Source organism: Chelonia mydas, chromosome 3 (assembly GCF_015237465.2).
Source record: "Chelonia mydas isolate rCheMyd1 chromosome 3, rCheMyd1.pri.v2, whole genome shotgun sequence".
Lineage (NCBI taxonomy): Eukaryota > Metazoa > Chordata > Testudines > Cheloniidae > Chelonia > Chelonia mydas.
Genome location: NC_057851.1, coordinates 178,570,007 through 178,588,883, shown reverse-complemented (window position 1 = coordinate 178,588,883; position 18,877 = coordinate 178,570,007). Strand labels below are relative to the sequence as shown.

Sequence of the window (18,877 nt, the reverse complement as noted above, 5' to 3'; positions counted from 1 at the left end):
TATCCCATAGATATTCTTTAATGTTGACTTCCTTATTTTATGATTCTGAGAAGTATAACTGACTAAAATGAAAAGGAGTACTTGTGGCACCTTAGAGACTAACCAATTTATTTGCGCATAAGCTCAAATAAAATAAGTAAATAAAATAATAAAATAAAATAAAACAGTCATAAAATGACTGTTCTTCCTGTTCACCAGTGGACTGATCCAGCAAGGTGATGATCTCTAGCTAAGACGTACTGAGGACCCTCAATTCACCTTGGAGACAAGGGAAGTTGAGGGTGCATTTTGCAATAGGTGGTGCTCAACATCACAGAATCAGGTCCTAAATTTTATTTAATGCATTTAAGGTTGGCCTGGCCTTGACTATTAGAAATTGTTGAATCATTAAACTGAGCCCCAAAAATTGATGAAGAAATTAGCCGGGCGTTATTCCAAATTCTTTTTCAGAGTTTAAGTTTTTAGCTGTGTCACTCATGGGGCTGACTCATCCCACCATTTATAAACCTAATGCAGGTTGGAGAGCTACTGTATATAGCCACTGTGCAGAGAGAGATGTGATTCGCTCATTACTTCATCTATAGCAGCAAGACACCACAGCAGCCTGTCAGTGTCTGACAAAGAGGATTCTTCCAGCCTCTCCTTGTCCCTCCGCCCCTCGCAGAAAAAGTTTTGTGCCACAAAATGTCTGGCACGCAGCAGACTGTTGTCTGAAGCGCAGACTAGGAGCTATTGCTGATCCTCCTAGGGGCGGCACCCTGAAATGGACCCATCCTTTCCCCCTCCTTTTATCTCCGCTATACAGCCTCCCCTCCCCGCTGTACACACAGAACCCCACCCCTCACCGCCCCATTCACAGAGCGCCCCCACTCTCTGCAGCCATACAGACCATCCTCTCCCCCTCAGACACAAAGAGCTCCCATTCTCCCCAGCCCCCTCAGTTATAGAAAACCCCCCTTTCCCTTTACAGTAAGACACCAACCTTCAGACGCACGCAGTCCCCGTGCCCATCCCCGCATCACACACACAGCTCCCCTCAGAAACACACATACCCCCGCCACAGAGTCGCCCTCCCTCCCCCTGCCCAACACAAGCTCCCCACCCTTCAGGGCTCGCCCCACCCACATTCTCTGCACCGAACTTCACCCGACTTTTCTATTCCTGTTCAGCCGCCAGCATCCATGCCCTGTTGAATATTCATAAGGTGGAGGCGACGGCGGCGGCAGCAGCCTCTTATTGGTTCCCCGAGTGTGTCCCTGCTTCCTCTCCCCCTCCCATTGGCTAGCCAGGCTATCCCTCTCTACTCTCGTGAAGCGGGGCGTCAGCTCTGCCTCTGCTCCCCAGTCTGACTCAACAGGGCGTGGAGGTTCGGCTCGGCACCGCGACAGCTGCGCAACCCCCAGCCAGTGCGAGCAGCCCAAGGAGCTGGCGGAGAAAGCCCTGCTCACTCATTGTTCCTGCGGCCCCAGCACCATGGATGAGCCGGACCAGTTCCCTCTGGTCTCCTCCTCCGGCCCAGCCCGGCCGCAGCAGCCCCACTTCCAGTACCAGTTCGTGCGGGACCCCGAGGAGGAGGAAGTGGAAGACGACGACGACGACGAGGACTTCGACGAGGTGATGGAGAGGAAGCTGCCGGCCATGGCCGCGGCCCCCGCCCCGCTGCTGGACCTCGGAGGCTCCGGGGAGACCCTCCGCCCTATAGCCCCCGAGCAGCCTCAGCCGCAACCGGACAGGAGACCTCTCGCCGTCTCCTCCTTCTCCAGCCCGCCCCCCCCGCCTGAGCCCCCAGCCTCCCTGCCTCCCAAACCGGAGCCCCCTACCCGCAGCTCCTTGCCGACGCACCCCGCCGCTGCTCCCAGGAGAAGGGGCTCGTCCTCCGGCTGTGCTGGTAAGTGCCATCCCCCGCATCCCACCCTGCGGCCCGGTTCCTGCTCCGGGGGAGGGGAGTAGCCGCGCTAGAGGGCGTGGCTGGCTTTGCGGCGGGGGTGCGTTAGAGCTAGAGGGGCTGTGGCGGGGAGAGGAAGGGGCACCCCGGCTCACACACTCTCCTTCCCCAGCAACGCCGGCGGCCCCAGTCTGCAGCAGCCGTGCGGAACAGGGAGTTTCCCCTTTGTCCGCAGCCTTTGCTGGCCTCCTGAGGCCCCTCGGGTCCTAGTCTGGGACATGGCCGGACTCGGTGACCCCGGGAGCGAGGTGTGCGTGCGAGGGGGATGCTGCCCGCAGCAGCCTGGGAACAAGAGCCACATGAGTCTCTTCACGTCCCGCTGCTGCTGCCCGCTCATCCTCCTCTAGCTCATCTCTTTTCTGTCCGCTGCCTCCCCCACGCCGCCTTCTTCGCTCCCCCACTCCCTTCTTGGCTGTTCCCGCCTCCTCCTCCTGCCCGTCTGCGCCCCGGGACTTAGAGCTGCTGATTCAGGGCAGATTGTCTTTGTCTTTTTAAATAATGTATATTAAATGGGGGACGGGAAAAACGCTGCGTTGGCTGCTGCTTCTCACTGGGCTCTGCGCGGTGCAGTGGTGCGCATTTTTTGTCTTCAAGTCTCTTGTCGCTGTCTGGAGACAAGGGTGGTGGCTAAGCTGCTTGTTCCACCCGTCCATTGTCCCCCAGCGCCCCACCTCCTCGACCCCGCCGCTCATGCTGGGCGGAGACTGGCTGAGTGGAGCGCCTCCCTCTTTTGGTGCCACGCCTAAGAAAAGTGGGGGCGACTTCCTGTTGCGTGCCGCCGCCCCGTTTCCTCAGACGGAGTCGCAACGTAGCTGCTGTAATAGCAGCGTTGGAGAACCCAGGCAGACCTCGTACTGTTTCTGGGTGTTGTCTGTAGTGGAAACCCTCCCCCATATTCCAAACTAGGGAGGGACAGTGGGGAATTCATTTGAAAAAAATGACTAAAGCTAAGAGCTAATTAGAGCGCATTAGATATTAGAGGAGTGGTGCTGTTAAAATGGGCGACACAACCGAACAGCGTGGAGCTGGTGGATTCTTTAAGTATTAAATTCAAAAGCTATCTGAGACCTAATTGTTTCCCTGTTTTCCCTGTCTGTGTGATTTATTCCTCTTCTGGGATTTTTTTTTGTTTTGCATTTAATAACTAAATTATCTATTGCTGTAAAAATAATTTGTGGTGTTTTTACTAGTATAGTGATAGTCCTAGATCTTTAGTATTCTTAGTGGCCAGTAATGTGAACATACTGCAGTGTTAGGATCACTTTGTATCCTGCCCCAGAATATATATATATATATATGTGTGTGTGTGTGTGTGTTTAAAGTACTATTTGGTACTGGGTGGGGAAGAAAGAGGGGGAAGAGAAAAACAACTTTCCTCCTGTCTTAAGTCAATCTCACAGGGATGTAGTCAGGCAAAATGTAAATAGATAAATTCCTCCACACATACCCTTACAAAGAGTGCAATAAAATTTTGTTTGTACGTGGCTTCTTTATTGTAAATTCTGTGTTGTTTGCTAAAAACTATCAAAATTAAAATGAAACCTTCTACCCCCAAAAGAAAATGAATGTAATACAAAAGCATATGCTGAGTACTAAAGACATATATAGGTATGCATGTTATTACAGGTATGGAAATAGATCACAACCTCCCATCCCTCACTTCCAGCATAGGGCTGTTAGACACCACAAATGGCCTTGTTCTTGGTTCTGTTTCATTGTAGAGACAGCATCTCCAACAGTAGAGTGCTCCTTACATCATGGTGAATACTGGTTCAGTGCTGATACAGACTAAAGTGCTGACGCTTATTGAGCTACCACCTGCACTCCTATAGTACTGAGGCTTTCTTTGAAAGTCTCCAATCCCACGTACTGACCAGCATAGCTCTGTCTAATCTATGATAGTGCTTATTGCCATTTTATTTTAGCACCAGTCATGCTTAGTTGAAACTTGACAAGATCATAGCCAAAGAAGTGTGACTTCTTTTTCAATAATAAAAGTGAAGAAATCAAGATGCCTTATAATTACATTATCCTTAACTCATAATGACCCATGTGCAATAATACATAAGCAAGGCAAAGATACAAAAGTGCTGTAATACCTAGGTACAGTGGTGGGAATAAAGACTCTCAGTGAGATGGACTTCTTAAACAAATGTTTCTTCTGGGTTTTAGGTTAATTTGTTACGCATCTTTTAGAAGAACTTTGTTAAAAGGACACCAATGTAAAAATTGCACTTCCTTCTAAAAATACGGTCACTTACAATTGTTACATTTAGCATCAAAGATTACTGTAACTGAAGGAAATTTGTAATGTAAACTTTTCCTGTTGTTTCAGTTTATTTAATTTGTATATTTGACAGCATTGTGTGAAGACAGATTTGCTGGTTTCTTTGCATGTAGTTAGTTTTTCTGTTTGTATGGGTCCTTCACAAGCAAGTGGGCTGAGGTGTATAGGGGAAGGGATAATAGTTGATGGCCGAGTAGAAATTTTGCCCAGGAAAAGTGCCTTTGAGTAGGAATGGGGAAGTGCTTGAGCAGAGTGGGGAGGAAGGAATAGAGCAGGCCCCTTGCACTCCTTTTAGCAGGAGGTAGAGGGCAGAGTTCCTGGATCTGTTGTTTTTCAGAGAAAGGGAAAGGCAGGGAGCAGAGCAGTTCCTGAGCCATTTCTTCTTTATAGAGTAGAAATGATGTATAAAACAGAGGATTTGGATGCAAGAGGATGATGATGACCTGGGTGGTATTTTCAGAGAGAGACCAGACGTTAATAAGAAGGGTGTAAAACTTCACTTGGAAGGGGCAGAATTTATTGAAGACAAAATTAGTTTAAAGTAGTGGTGCAGAATTGACTGATGTAAATTTGTTAGTCTCTAAGGTGCCACAAGTACTCCTTTTCTTTTTGATGTAGGATGGGCTCTTTGGGAAAGCATGGCTTTTAGGTAGGGGGCATGGCAGCCCTGTAGTTTACTCATGCTAGTAGCCTTAGTCTTTGTCTAGTAAGCAGTAGGGAAATATTTTGAGTACTTGTTTCTGAAACTACTTTTAACTCTTTGATGTCTCACTCTAGAAATATTGTCTATATATTTGCTTTATTTAAGGACTACATGAGTAACTCCAGTTTTCTTATATGGAAGAATATTTTATATTTCAAACATATTGTGTATCTTTTTAAACTTCAGCTGTTTTTGCGCTGGAGCAGTTAGCTTAATAGCTGATGTTGGAACAGTTTATCCCTACATAAGTGTTTAGTTTGGCTCCAGTTTAGGTCACTTTTTTTAGTCATTGTATAAAATTGACAGGATTAAATTTGTGCCTGTATCCTGAGGCAATATAGCTGACAACTAAGATGGGATGTATATATGTAACAGTTCAGCCTGTTTTTGAGGAATTTAGTTGCATACACTTTCTGTTCTGTTGTATATGCTTCGGATATGCTTTGTGATTTTATGTGTTTGACTTAGAATTTAGAAAAATCACTTTTGGGCAGAAGTTGTCTACAATATATGAGATTTCTTTGTGTTTGTTTTAATTCAGTTGTTTGCATTTTGAATAATTTAGAAATTCTATTTAAAATAAACAAAGAATGGAGTAGTATTGCCTGTAGTAAGAATATGTATGATGACATTTCGGACAAAGGAATCTGTACCTTCAGTGTCAGAATTGAGTAAATGTATGAGTAAATGAATATTAATATGCTGTCCAATACAGAAAAAGCAGTACACCATTGGAATATGTAGAAAAGACAGATGTACAAAGTTAAAAGATAGAGTGTGGCATGCAACAACTTCGATATATGCCTTTCCCAGGCAACATTTCCTGTCAGCATCATCAGGTTATCAAGATGATATTTTTCTTGGTTATTAATGTTTGCTTATGTTTGAGATACTCACTGTATTACATTAAGAGTGAAAATAAGAGTATGTCCTACATTACAATTTTCCTCTACATATATCAAACTTAGAATATAGCTTTATTTTGCTATTCAATTTCCTCTTTTAGAGCAGTGTTCCTATGTGATGTGTAGGAGAGGTGAGTGATCAGTGGGTTGACTGGTTCCACTAGTGCTATTTTCAGTTTTTCCTCTTCTACTCTTGTGTCCATGGTCATGATTATTCAGGGAGGAACTATGCTTCATTGCTTTGTCTGAAATTTTCAGACCGTCATTGCCCATCTATCTGGATATGAGAGGGAGTTATTACTTTTTCCTTTACCATCAATGAAGTCAAAAGCATCTATTAAATTTTTGAAGTGGGGGGCTTGAAAACAGTCACCTGTGGGCTTAACTTTACTTGCGCTGAGCATCTAAATTTTACTTCCATGGGAGTTGTGGGTAATTGTCATCTCTGGAAAATCAAACCATATTGCCTAGAGGACTACATCTACTAGCCTGAGGATGGTACTATTTATTTATTTATTTTTGGACAGGGGTCCAGAGAATGAGCCCAGTGTGGTTTAAAAGCAGAGCTGTAGTAGGAAGCCCAGCACAGACACTCCTCCTTTCTCTGTTGTCTGGAAAGGGAGAAGTAGACCAAACTTCCAGTAGAGTTCAGGACAGCACTTTGAATGAAAGATCCCGCCTTTCATATTTGCCTTGGTTAGGTGAGATCTGTCAATTTGGAGCTCTCCTGGCTGCAGGAGGGAAGCTATTCTGTCAACAGCAGGGGAGAAGGGCTTCAGTCATTTTCAATCCCTTACTCCTTTGCAGCCTTTGCTGATTTGAGCATAGGTGTGAAACTGACATGCTAGTTTCACTTTGCTGCTGTCAGGGTCCCTATTTCAAGGATACTTTTTCACTTACATTAACATATGGGAAGACTGCCCCCCACCACCTGCCCCTAAGTTTTGTTGCAGTGCCATGTTGGCTTGTGCTTTACTTACCTCTTAAGTTAAGGGCTCTTGAATATTATCCTGAGGCAGAACGCAACTTAGTAAAAGTTTCATCCTCCCTTTTTTTTTTTTAAAAGGTAGACAGTATGGGCAGTTTTTTACATATCCACACTCCCAACCGTTCTACTCTCCCTCTACTCCCCTGCACTTGAGTTCTCTGCTGCCTGTCCCCCTTCACCTCTCTCCCTGCACCTGCTTCTCTGTTCCCTAGACATATTTCCTAGCCATTTGGTTCTGTTCTCCCTGCTCCCCAGCTGCCTCATTCTATTCTGCTTAACTGTCCTGGACTTACCTCTTCTGCTGCTGATGTAACAACATTTCCCTTTGTAGGTCATCAGCAATGGGGAAAGAACCCTGACCTCTTGTTCTTACAAGGCATGAGCTTCTACTGTGAGAACTAAAAGACGTATGCCTGTTAGCCTGATCAACCTCTATATGTAGTCCAGAACAAAGAATCTTGATGGACCCTCCAAATTTGTTATGCTGTCAGAAGCAAGGCTCAGTTTTTGAATGAGAACTCAGTTTATTCTTGGAATTCTAACCTTTCTTCAGAGCTTCTTGTAGGCTAAGTTCTCCCAAAGCAAGCTGGCCTCCTCAGACAGCAGCATATACATCGCTGATAGGCCTCTGAAAGTGCTCACTGCAGGGGTATTCACCCTGTTCTTAAAGGGGCAGCTCCCGTTTCTCTCATTCTATAATTTACAGAGCTAGTAACAAAAATAACAATATAAATACAACAATAAACAAATATTCACACATTCAAAAATTATTATTAAATACTAACTAGGGCTGTTGATTAATCACAGTTAACTCATGCGATTAACTCAAAAAAGATGAATCGCGATAAAAAAAATTAATCGAGATTAATCGCAGTTTTAATCGCACTGTTAAACAATAGAATACCAATTGAAATTTATTAAATATTTTGGATATTTTCCTGCATTTTCAAGTATTTGATTTCAATTTTACAACACAGAATACAAAGCGTATAGTGTCTACTTTCTATTTATTACAAATATTTGCACTGTAAAAATGATAAAGAATGATTACCTCCTCAGTAATGTGGTAAAGGACTGAACTAACTTATCTTTCGTCGCTGTTCTGACTTATCAGTATGGCAGGATGGTGTAGCGAATCTTGCAATTGTGCAGTCTGTGTTGCTTTTACTTTGTGGCTAAATAAAATAAAGTGGAGCTACATCCCTAGTGCTGTCAGTTCAGACGTTTGGATCTTTATAAACTACTTTTGAGTAATCCATTTCAGTAGTCTTCCTTTCCAGGGGAAGAATTGTTGCTTCAGAAATAACTATCAATTTCTTTAGGAGATGTGCAAGCCTGATGGTGAAGAACTTGGACTCATTCAATAGGAAATTGTTATTTAGCCATAAGATGATATGTTCATTGGTGCTGAGATGGGAAAAAGCTGTGAGCAGGTGTGAAGATTTTTTGTAATGATCTTGGAAGTGGGGGAAGTAGGTTGCAGAACTTGAAGGAAAGTACTTGTTTTGAGTCCATTTTTGTCATTGGTCTGAGATGACACATTTTGTATGGGAGACTACTAGATTAATGTACCAGTCTTCAGATTAAATTGCATGACTCCAGTTTGCATGAATTGCATGAAAATGTGAAAAGAAAAGGAGTACTTGTGGCACCTTAGAGACTAACCAATTTATTTGAGCATGAACTTTCATGAGCTACAGCTCACTTCATCGGATGCATCTGATGAAGTGAGCTGTAGCTCACGAAAGCTCATGCTCAAATAAATTGGTTAGTCTCTAAGGTGCCACAAGTACTCCTTTTCTTTTTGTGAATACAGACTAACACGGCTGTTACTCTGAAACCATGAAAATGTGAGAGGACCTAAAATATTGTAGAAGGAGGCTAGCATCTTCTGTCTTCCAGTGGGGGGTAATTACAGTTCATGGATCCTTTTAACACATCTGACTACATCTAGCTTTAACTGATATCCTCAATATGTCAAAACTATGGTTTCTTTTTACATACAAAACTTTATTGATCTTCACTGTTACAGCAGCTTGCATTTCATTTCATCCAAGGTTCTGAAAGCACTTCACAAGGTGAATCTGAGTTTCATTTTACAGGTGGGAAAACTGTGTCAAAGGAAACCTTTAGTAACTTGTCCAAAGTTCAGTTGTTGAGAGAACCTGGGGTTTTTACTCTGCCAGGTGTTCTTATTAGATGGTTTAAGGGCTTTGAAATACTTCATATGTATCCTTCAACAAATGGAGGATGAAAATATCTGCTTCTTGAAGAAATGTTACTTAGTTCCCGATAGAAGGTCTGCAGAGATTTTTTTCCATTAGCTGTCTTACTAGCTTTCTTGACTTATGTGACCAACTTATATCTGTTGTTTTTAAATCGATAAAGACTCTTCCCAATTGTTTATCACCAAGTAAATTGGCAGCTGGGTCTTCTAAACTACAGCTTGACGAAGGCATTGTCTGAAAAAATACGCTCCTGACTGACATAAGCTTTGCTGACTAAAGCGCTGGTGTGAACAGTGCTGTCGGCGGGAAACTCTCTCCCACCTACATAGCTACCACTGCTCCTTTGTTATGGTTTAATTATGTCGGCAGGAGAGCTCTCTCCCATCAGCCGGGAGTGGCTATATGGGAGACCTTACAGCAGTGCAGCTGCAGTGGAACAGCTGTGCTGCTTTAAGGTCCATAGTGTAGACATAGCCTAAATATGGCTTCAGTTAATGGAAAAAATCCAATTACTGATTGCAGAGTTGCAGTCATTCCTAATGTTACAAAGTGATACTTCTAGTATCTAATTGTGTTCCTTATTTTGTATTCCTTAAACACTTTGGTACAATGTGGTAATTGCAGTAGTTGTATCACAATGGGAAATCATTTATATTGAATGTAGGCTTTGTCTACACATGAAAGTAAATCCAGAATAAATTAAATATTCCTGATTAACACCTTGTGTAGATGTGCTTATTACAGAATAAATAAGAATAAAAGCATCCACACGTAGCTATTCCAAGAATGACTCCCTTGGCAGACAAGTCTTTTTTTTTGGACAGCTTTCAGATTATGGTCTTGTTTTTTTGTCATGAGATTCTTGCATAATAAAATATTCATTTAATGTCCATTTATACTAATGAAAAGTTTAACTGATGAAGGATAAAATTTTCAAAGGTGACTTCCACTTCCTAGTTAGGGTCCATCAATTTTGGTTTCCAGATCCAAAGCTGAGGATGGGGGATTTTACCCATATGGGTTCCCTTTTGTTGAAGGGCATGGTAGTATCCTCTTCTTTCCTTTCTCTGCTGGCTAGGACCCTCTGGAAAAACAAAGACCTTGTCAAAATAATTTTTGTTCTATCTTGGCCATTCAACTCCTTTTTCTCTTGAAGATGTCAATGTGTATTGTACCTTGTTTCCTATTAACTTTCTTGGTGAAAAACTGATCCCTAAGCCTTTTAGCACCCATCAACCCTTAACCAGGGGGCGGGGCTACTCAGGACTCAGGGAGACCAGGGCTTTAAAAAGTCTGCTCCTAAGCAACCAGAGGAGCTCGCGACCAGGAGAGGCAAACAGGGGAGTTTTGCGAGGGAGTTTTACAGGGGGAGTGTGAGCAGGGGCTAGAACTCAACATTCTTTAAACTTAAAAGCCAAAAACATCCCCTTGATATAAACAAAACATCAAAGGAACCAGCTGGAGTAAAAAGAAAATGCAGGGAGAAGTCCAGCAACAGAGTGGGGGCTACCCAGTTTATTGCACCCAATACAGCATGTACCTGCCCTATAGGCAGTGGCATATGTGTGTGCATTCGGTGCAAGGAGCTCCTGTACTCAGAGACCGTGAACTGGCTTTGGAAACCAGAGTGGCTGAACTGGAAGAGCTGAGGGAGACGGAGAGGTACGTAGATGAGACTTTCTGGGACACAGTAGAATGGTCCCACCACTGGTCTGACAGCCCCTGTGCTGCTGAGGAGGATGAAAGTCCCAGGGAAGGAGAACATCAAACTGGAGCAGAGGGAAATAATCCCATAGTTGGGACCCTCCTTCCAGATGATGATGTGGTATCCTCTCGCCCTGACGATACCTTTCAGGGGAAGGGAATGCCAGCTATTAGAAAAAGACAGGTATTAGTAATGGGTGATTCAATCATTAGAAACATAGATAGCTGGTTTGCGATGACCGGGAGAACCGCATGGTGACTTGCCTGCCTGGTGCGAAGGTTGCGGATCTCTCGAGACATCTAGATAGACTAATGTGTAGTGCTGGGGAGGAGCTGGTAGTCTTGGTACATGTAGGTACCAATGACATAGGGAAGGATAGGAGAGACGTCCTGGAGACTAAATTTAGGCTGCTAGGAAAGAGATTGAAGTCCAGGACCTCCATGGTAGCATTCTCTGAGATGCTCCCCGTTCCACGTGTAGGGCCAGTTAGACAAGCAGAACTGCAGAGTCTCAATGACTGGATGAGACGATGGTGTAGGGAGGAGGGGTTTATATTTATTAGGAACTGGGGAAGCTTTTGGAAAGGGGCAGCCTATACAGGAAGGATGGGCTCCACCTAAACCAAAATGGAACAAGATTGCTGGTACTTAATGTTAAAAAGGTCATAGAGCAGTTTTTAAACTAAGGGCTGGGGGAAAGCTGACAGGTGCAGAGGAGCACGTGGTTCGGACATCCCTTAGGGGAGGATCTATTAATAGAGAATCTCTAAGTCCTAGTGAGGACGAGAGGATGGAAAATGATAAAATACAGGCAGGGTCTGATAGAAACAGTCAAATAAAAAAGAGTTCCATTCAATTATATTGTGTAGTGGCAGACAGTTAAAAGGAGACAAGTTTTTAAAGTGCTTATATACCAATGCTAGAAGTCTAAATAATAAAATGGGTGAACTAGAGTGCCTTGTATTAAATGAGGATATTGATATAATAGGCATCACAGAAACTTGATGTAATGAGGATAATCAAAGGGATACTGTAATACCAGGGTACATAATATATCTGAATGACAGAACAGGTCATGCTGGTGGGGGAATGGTATTATATGTGAAAGAAAGCGTAGAATCAAATGAAGTAAAAATCGTAAATGAATCAAACTATACCATAGGTTTCAGAGTAACAGCCGTGTTAGTCTGTATTCGCAAAAAGAAAAGGAGTACTTGTGGCACCTTAGAGACTAACCAATTTATTTGAGCATAAGCTTTCGTGAGCTACAGCTCACTTCATCGGATGCATACTGTGGAAAGTGTAGAAGATCTTTTTATACACACAAAGCATGAAAAAATACCTCCCCCCACCCCACTCTCCTGCTGGTAATAGCTTATCTAAAGTGATCATTCTCCTTACAATGTGTATGATAATCAAGTTGGGCCATTTCCAGCACAAATCCAGGGTTTAACAAGAACGTCTGTGGGGAGGGGGGTAGGAAAAAACAAGGGGAAATAGGTTACCTTGCATAATGACTTAGCCACTCCCAGTCTCTATTCAAGCCTAAGTTAATTGTATCCAATTTGCTAATGAATTCCAATTCAACAGTCTCTCGCTGGAGTCTGGATTTGAAGTTTTTTTGTTGTAATATCGCAACTTTCATGTCTGTAATCTCGTGACCAGAGAGATTGAAGTGTTCTCCGACTGGTTTATGAATGTTATAATTCTTGACATCTGATTTGTGTCCATTTATTCTTTTACGTAGAGACTGTCCAGTTTGACCAATGTACATGGCAGAGGGGCATTGCTGGCACATGATGGCATATATCACATTGGTGGATGTGCAGGTGAACGAGCCTCTGATAGTGTGGCTGATGTTATTAGGCCCTGTGATGGTGTCCCCTGAATAGATATGTGGGCACAGTTGGCAACGGGCTTTGTTGCAAGGATAGGTTCCTGGGTTAGTGGTTCTGTTGTGTGGTATACCAACACCCCCCCACAGACGTTCTTGTTAAACCCTGGATTTGTGCTGGAAATGGCCCACCTTGATTATCATACACATTGTAAGGAGAATGGTCACTTCAGATAAGCTATTACCAGCAGGAGAGTGGGGTGGGGGAGGTATTTTTTCATGCTTTGTGTGTATAAAAAGATCTTCTACACTTTCCACAGTATGCATCCGATGAAGTGAGCTGTAGCTCACGAAAGCTTATGCTCAAATAAATTGGTTAGTCTCTAAACTATACCATAGAAATTACATGCTCTAATAATAAGAATATAGCAATAGGGATATATTACTGACCATCTGACCAGGATGGTGATAGTGACTGTGAAATGCTATGGGAGATTAGGGAGGCTATTGAAATAAAAAACTCAATAATAATAATAATGGGGGATTTCAACTATTCCCATATTGACTGGGTACATGTCACCTCGGTATGGGATGCAGAGATAAAGTTTCTTGACACCTTAAATGACTGCTTCTTGGAGCAGCTAGTCCTGGAACCCACAAGAGGAGAGGTAATTCTTGATTTAATCCTAAGTGGAGCACTAGATGTGGGCCAAGAGGTGAATATAGCTGGACCACTTGGTAATAGTGACCATAACATAATTAAATTTAATATTCCTGTGGCTGGAAAAACACCACAGCGGCCCAGCACTGTAGCATTTAATTTCAGAAAGGGGAACTACACAAAAATCATAGAATATTAGGATTGGAAGGGACCTCAGGAGGTCATCTAGTCCAACCCCCTGCTCAGAGCAGGACCAATCCCCAATTTTTGCCCCAGATCCCTAAATGGCCCCCTCAAGGATTGTACTCACAACCCTGGGTTTAGTAGGCCAATGCTCAAACCACTGAGCTATCCCTCCCTACAAAATGAGGAGGTTAGTTAAACAGAAATTAAGGGGTACATTGCCAAAAGTGAAATCTCTGCTAGCTGAGTGGAAGCTTTTTAAAGACTCCATAATAGAGGCTCAACTTAAATGTATATCCCAAATTAAAAAACATAGTAAGAGAATCAAAAAAGAGCCACCGTGGTTAAACAACAAAGTAAAACAAGCAGTGAGAGGCAAAAAGGCATCCTTTAAAAAGTGGAAGTTAAATCCTAGTGAGGAAAATAGAAAGGAGCATAAACATTGGCAAATGAAGTGTAAAAATACAGTTAGGAAGGCCAAAAAAGAAATTTTTAGGAACAGTTAGCCAAAGAGTCAAAAAGTAATAGCAGTTTTTTTTAAAGTACATCAGAAGCAGGAAGTCTGCTAAAAAACTAGTGGGGCCACTGGACGATTGAGGTGCTAAAGGAGCACTCAAGGACGATATGGCCATTTCGGAGAAACTAAATGAATTCTTTGCATCGGTCTTCATGGCTGAGGATGTGAGGGAGATTCCTGAGCCATTCTTTTTAGGTGACAGATCTGAGGAACTGTCCCAGATTGAGGTATCATTAGAGGAGGCGTTGGAACAAATTGATAAGTTAAACAGCAATAAGTCCCCAAGACCAGATGGTATTCACCCAAGAGTTCTGAAGGAACTCAAATGTGAAATTGCAGAACTACTAACTGTCGTCTGTAACCTATCATTTAAATCAGCTTCTGTACCAGATGACTGGAGGATAGCTAATGTGATGCTGGGACGTTATTGACATGAACTGTGACCTTATAGATCATTGTTGCAACCAAGGTCCTATAGTTGCACCACTCCTTGTACAAAGGAGGTCCAGTAAGGTGTCTATGGAAAGGTTATGATTTGCTGCTTATGATTATGCTATCTGTATGTGTGTATCATTTTTGTAGTTGAAGTTATGAATATTGGCTACGTACTTGTATTTCAATGTGTTTTGATTCTAAGTAGCCTCAGTGAAGGATTTGGTCCGCTTCTTGGGAAAGGACTATTCTCAGTAAGTGCCCAATCAAAAAACACTTAACTGACAGTGAACTTTGGGAGATGCCAATCCACATGTGAGCTTTCCTGGGAACGTTCAAACCAGGGGTAGGCAACCTATGGCACGACTGCCGAAGGCGGCACGTGAGCTGATTTTCAGTGGCACACACACTGCCCTGGTCCTGACCACCAATCCGGGAGGCTCTGCATTTTAATTTAATTGAAGCTTCTTAAACATTTTTAAAACCTTATTTACTTTACATACAACAATAGTTTAGTTATATATTATAGACTTATAGAAAGAGACCGTCTAAAAAACGTTAAAATGTAATACTGGCACACGAAACCTTAAATTAGAATGAATAAATGAAGACTTGGCACACCACTTCTGAAAGGTTGCCGACCCCTGGTTCAAACTAACATGTAAACAATGGCGTCGGCCTGTGAAGAACTGAGTGATGCATGGACATGTGACTCCAAACTCCATCTTGTTGCTGTGATTTTGCACAGGAGAACCAAGGGGTTTCCGCCCACAAGAGAGAGAATATAAAAGGCCCTGGAAACCCCGCAATTTTTTCTTCAATCCTGCTTGTTGCCTCTGGAGGAACTTTGCTGCAAACTGAAGCTCTGAACAAAGGACTGAATGACCCATCCCAGCTGTGGATGGACTCCAGAGACTTCATTTGAACCTGCAGTTTATTCCATCACTGCTACAAGCCTGAACCAAGAACTTTGCCATTACTGTATGTAATTGATTCCATTTAACCAATCTTAGCTCTCATCTATATTTCTTTCTTTTCTAAATAAACCTTTAGATTTTAGATTCTAAAGGATTGGCAACAGCGTGATTTGTGGGTAAGATCTGACTTGTATATTGATCTGGGTCTGGGGCTTGGGATCGGGAGAACCTTTTTTTCTTTTACTGGGGTATTGACTTTATAACCATTTGTCTCCATAACGAGTTGCACTGGTGGTGATACTGGGAAACTGGAGTGTCTAAGGGAATTGCTTGTATGACTTATGGTTAGCTAATGGGGTAAAACTGAAGTCCTCTCTGTTTGGCTGGTTTGGTGTGCCTTAGAGGAGGAGAACCACCAGCCTCTCACCAAATTCTCTTATGCAAAGTAAGCTGCCATGGGATAAGAGGGAAGGTGGTCTCGTAGATTGGTAACTGGTTAAAAGATAGGAAACAAAGGGTAGGTATAAATGGTCAGTTCTTGGAATGGAGAGAGGTAAATAGTGGTGTCCCCCAGGGGTCTGTTCTGGGACCAGTCCTATTCAACATATTCATAAATGATCTGGAAAAAGGGGTAAACAGTGAGGTGGCAAAATTTGCAGATGATACAAAACTACCAGTCCCAGGCAGACTGCGAAGAGCGACAAAAGGATCTCACAAAACTGGGTGACTGGGCAACAAAATGGCAGATGAAATTCAATGTTGATAAATGCAAAGTAATGCACATTGGAAAGCATAATCCCAACTATACATATAAAACGATGGGGTCTAAATTAGCTGTTACCACTCAAGAAAGAGATCTTGGAGTCATTGTGGATAGTTCTCGGAAAACATCCACTCAATGTGCAGCGGCAGTCAAAAAAGCAAACAGAATGCTGGGAATCATTAAGAAAGTGATAAATAATAGGAGAGAAAATATCATATTGCCTCTATATAAATCTATGGTACTTCCACATCTTGAATACTGTGTGCAGATGTGGTTGCCCCATCTCAAAAAAGATATACTGGAATTGGAAAAGGTTCAGAAAAGGGCAACAAAAATTATTAGGGTTATGGAACGGCTTCCATATGAGGAGAGATTAATAAGACTGGGACTTTTCATCTTAAAAAGAGTGTGTTTGACTTGAACCTCCACTTCCCCTCTCTGGGTCCTCATTCCTTTCCCCCCACAAACCTTCCTTTTTATTTCTGATAGAGTCCAGGCTTCAGGAAGTTGAGCTGCTGCCTCTGATATGTAGAGTTAGCAGCATAGTACTGCAAAGAGAGTCCTCTAGAGGGCCGCCTGCATCTGTTTTTTCTGTGAACTGGGTTTTTCCGGGGTGTTCCGGTTTGTGCCAAATCAATAGGCTTGTGATCACTGATGCATAAAACATAACCTGAAAATTTGAAGTTGATGGCGTGCAGCGTTCCAAAATTATTGTCAATGATAGAGGAATGCAGTTGCACTGAGTGTTAGACCTTCCTTTGCTTGGTTGGTGATTATCTAGTTTGACCTCTTGCACTATGTCGTCTCGCCAAGAGGATTGCATAACACAAGCCATAGAATCTCAGCCAGTAATACACTTGTTTTTTTATGACCTGCAGTACTGCATGCTGACTAGTGTCCAGTGAGAGTATCTAGTCTGTATTAGAATAGTCACTTAATAGTATCTGCCATAGTTAGTGTTACAGAGTTTCAATTAGAATGTTGCTTTCACATGTTCTGAATTAGAGTTGAAATTTTCTACTAGTGGTTGCTAAAATGAACGTTAGGATGAAGAGTTTGAGCAAATCCTTTTAGCCATTTTAGTTCTAGAAGTGTAAAAAACCCCAACCCCTAATTTTTTCATTTAAAAAGAAAAGACATTTATTTCATAAAACTAAATTGGCTGAACTTTGAAATTTGGCTTGTGAACAAGTGTTCATTTTAAGCTACTTGTACCACCAGCTTTGGCAAAAATTGGCTGAATGATAGAAGTGATTTTTTTTTCATTTGTTTGCTACCCATTGAACATGTTTTGCACCTTTTTACATGCCACATTGTACATTGAATCTGCCTTATGTGTTGTGCTCAGATTCTTAGTTGGACAGCCAGTGTGTAAATGTTATACAGAAACTCCTCGGAAAGTTCTTCCAAATAAATTATACTAACATATTATCAGGAACTGAAGAAAATCATATGGATGAAATTGCAGAATTCATTATTTTAGAGCCTCTCTGTAATGTTTTTCTGTATCTTGAAATATCCTGCAGATTATAAATTTCATTTAAAGGTGGACACCTCTGTACAACTCTTTAGTACTTCCTAGTTCACTGAAGATATCTTGTAATGCATTGTTATGTGACATCATAGATGCTGTAGCTTACAATAAGACTTCTGATATTTTGTAATGTTGCCAGGAAGCACCATGAAGATCTCTGGGAATTACCCAGATTAAAAACAAAGCAACAAAAGACAGTTTACATTGTCTTGCAGCCTGCTTTTTAGGAGAATTTAGTGTGTGTTTCTGTAAACGTAGCCATTCAGAAAAGTTGTTTTCAAACAAATAATAGCAACCCTTCTACCCTGCTTATCTCAATGAGATGGGAAATTAAGTGTCTAATTGGGATAATTTAAATACTAAAATTAAGTTAACTACATTATATTTTTTGCATTTCCTATCTTTAATGTCCTATAGCAGCTTTAACTTGAAGGCTTCCCTTTAAATTCCTGTCTTGTACTTGAATGTTGCAAGATTAGTCATCTTTCTGTGACACGTGGGTACAATGGGTAAACTAAGGACAGCATGGCGGTGTCAGCTCTAGGTAATTTGTTCTTTTATATTGTTAGGAGTCTAGTACAGTGGCTCTCAAACTTTAGCAACCCGAGGACCCCCATTTTGATTTTAAAATTTTTGCGGATGCCCAAGCCGGCTTCTGATTTTCCCTGGTGGTACTGAACACCCGCTCAGCCCCAGGCCCTCCCCCCAAAACCCCCTGCCCCATCTCTTCTCTGCCTCTTTCTGCTCCCTCCCCTGATTGTGCCCCATCCCTGCTCCTTCCCCTCCCTCCCAGCACCTCCTGCACACCATGGAACAGGTGTTCCGCAGCGTGCAGGAGGCACTGGGAGGGCAGGGGAGGAGTTGATCAGTGGGGCCGGTGGCCCCGGACATGACTTGTGGACCCCCTGGAGTATCCTTACGGACCCTGAGGGGTCCATGGACCCTGGTTGGAGAACCTCTGCTTTAGTATACTCCTGGGGGAATTCTGCACCAAAAAACTAAAAATTCTGCACACAATATTTTAAAATTCTGCAAAATTCTGCATATTTTATTTGTCAGAGCCCAGCAGGAGGGCCAGATACCTGCATCCCCTACCCCCCTTCCCCCCCCGAGCCCAGCTGTGTGGCAGTCCCCCAGCCCAGACACCCGCACTCACTACCCCCACCACACCCAGAGCCTAGCTGCAGGGCCCTCCCAGCCCAGACACTTGTACCCTCTCATCCTCCAGAGCCCAGCTGCAGAACCCCCGACCCAGACACTCACATGCACACCCTAT

General features: G+C 42.9%; 1 protein-coding gene across 3 annotated transcripts in view; it reads left to right on the top strand.

The window, feature by feature from the left end:
- The first annotated feature begins 1,269 nt into the window (after positions 1-1,269).
- The window catches only part of RTN4 (reticulon 4), a 61,246-nt gene continuing 43,638 nt past the window's right edge, over positions 1,270-18,877 (top strand). Inside the window, exon 1 of one of the 3 annotated variants that reach the window (XM_037895934.2) lies at positions 1,270-1,888. In XM_037895934.2, coding sequence (XP_037751862.1) covers positions 1,474-1,888 — 415 coding nt within the window. In that variant the 5' untranslated portion in view covers positions 1,270-1,473. The remainder of the gene's footprint in view (positions 1,889-18,877) is intronic. The other 2 variants (XM_037895936.2, XM_037895937.2) reach the window with 2 other exon arrangements.